Source organism: Bombus impatiens, unplaced genomic scaffold (assembly GCF_000188095.3).
Source record: "Bombus impatiens unplaced genomic scaffold, BIMP_2.2 scf_0198, whole genome shotgun sequence".
NCBI lineage: Eukaryota > Metazoa > Arthropoda > Insecta > Hymenoptera > Apidae > Bombus > Bombus impatiens.
Window position 1 is genome coordinate 1 of NT_176617.1, and position 1,882 is coordinate 1,882.

At 31.1% G+C, this 1,882-nt stretch overlaps 1 protein-coding gene across 1 annotated transcript in view; it reads left to right on the forward strand.

Moving 5' to 3' along the window:
• Positions 1–1,779: 1,779 nt before the first annotated feature.
• LOC100747319 (protein cycle) overlaps positions 1,780–1,882 on the forward strand; it is a gene marked incomplete at its 5' end in the record, with an annotated part of 71,847 nt that continues 71,744 nt past the window's right edge. The window contains one exon of the mRNA XM_024366120.2: positions 1,780–1,882. Within this exon, the coding sequence (XP_024221888.1) occupies positions 1,780–1,882 (103 nt within the window).

A 1,882-nucleotide genomic window follows, 5' to 3' on the forward strand; every position in this document is an offset into this window, starting at 1 on the left:
TGTAGATTACTATATAATTAAAAGCATTTTAAAAAATTTAGTCAATCGTATATTGATTCAAAAATTGTATTTTCACATAACCTTGTTATTATTTCTATACTCAGAGGTAAGATCAGAATAGTTATTATTTTATTGAATGGATTAATCTATCACACCGTTGTGAGCGAAAAAAGCCTTTATTGCACGCGCTTACAAAAACTAGGGATAAAAACGAAAAAGCATCTTAAGCCTATCGATTAAATCTATCGATTGTAACTAGGATTATCTTCTAGTTACTATTTCTTATAACTAACGCATCTGCAAATGGGTGGCGAGCACGAACTCACGTTGTCATTTTCAACAAATTCATTTGTTATTATTTATCTTTACTTTGCGAAGAAACAAATAGCTGTAAACATTGAACTCTTTTAAAAAACTTAATACAAATCATCTCAACCTTAATTAATAAAGCTTCTATGCTTTATTAATTGGAAAATATACAAATATAAAAATAGATAAGTACCCACATGGAGCGCACTTTATCATACTCGCTGAAACGTAGTCTATATCTTATCTTGCGTCTTGCGTCTACTGTAGTCCAAGTTTTAGGCTCGAAGAATTGAAAGAAACATAATGAAGGGTCACAGGTCATCGACTGCAGTGGAATTTCTAGAAGTGAACATACAATCATTATCTGCAATATTCATATGCAATGTACTTTCCATTATCATCGGTGTAAACGGGGAAACATCCTATCACATTTATAATTTAAAATGTAAATATGAATCCATAAAAGAATTATTTAGGTGCAGGCATATTGCAGTGACTCGTAACATTTTTCGCTATTTTAAAACTATTTTAAATTCGAAATAAACAGGAAATCGTGGTTAGCATAAAAATACTTTTGAAACGATGCGATGTTTCGTATTATCCAATACCTGTATACTAACTAGTCTCATACAGAACGTAAGCTTTTAGCTATGTGTTTTAGACGAAAATAAACTGTTGTCTGTTTATTTGCTTTTCACTATGCGTATGCGTAAACATATATTCAGTTATCAACAATTTCAATATAAAGATACATAGAATGTATATAATATACGCAACTATATAAAATATTCAAAATATTATGCATTATAATATACATTACAATATACATTACTATATCTAATAGATGAATGAATTTTCTATTCTTTTATTATTTGTTTTACTTTTATTTTTTATTTTACTTTACGTTTTATTTCTTTACTTACTGCTATAAAACTATAAATTTAAATAAACATTCACGATCTAATTAAAAGAAAAACCGAAAATACGAAGAGAGAATACTCAGGCTTGTATTTACAAAGTCGCTCGGTTTTTACAATACATTATTAGATCTTCGTGTGTGCGTAACCTTGAGAAAAGATGTATGTCAAACGTATGGTGAACGTAAACAAGGAGCCACTTAATTTATTGAGATGAAACGATATCAAAATGAACTTTATAACGTATTAAGTGCAAAGAACACGAAATATGACTTACCAAATTTAGTAAACGTACTGCAAAGAAAAGGTTCTAACTTTTCTAAATGACATTGGATTTTACTACTGATTATAGTGTGTTCTGCTGATTATTCTCACCGTAGTCACCAAATACGCTTGGAAGGTGCATGTAACGTTAAACTTGTAATTAAAACAAAGATCCAAGCTTTTATCGGTGTCAGTTTTTTCCACGCTCATTTCATTGAGCGTTGGATGAATATGTTCCAAGCAAATAAAACTAACGATATCTTAGCAAAGAATATAAAATGAATCTGAGATTTATCGTTTTTCCAGAAGTTCGTGTTCCACGGTTTACTTCGGCGACATAGGTACGGGATCGGGGGTGGGAGAAGTAACCACCGCCTCGGCGGGGGGGGGGG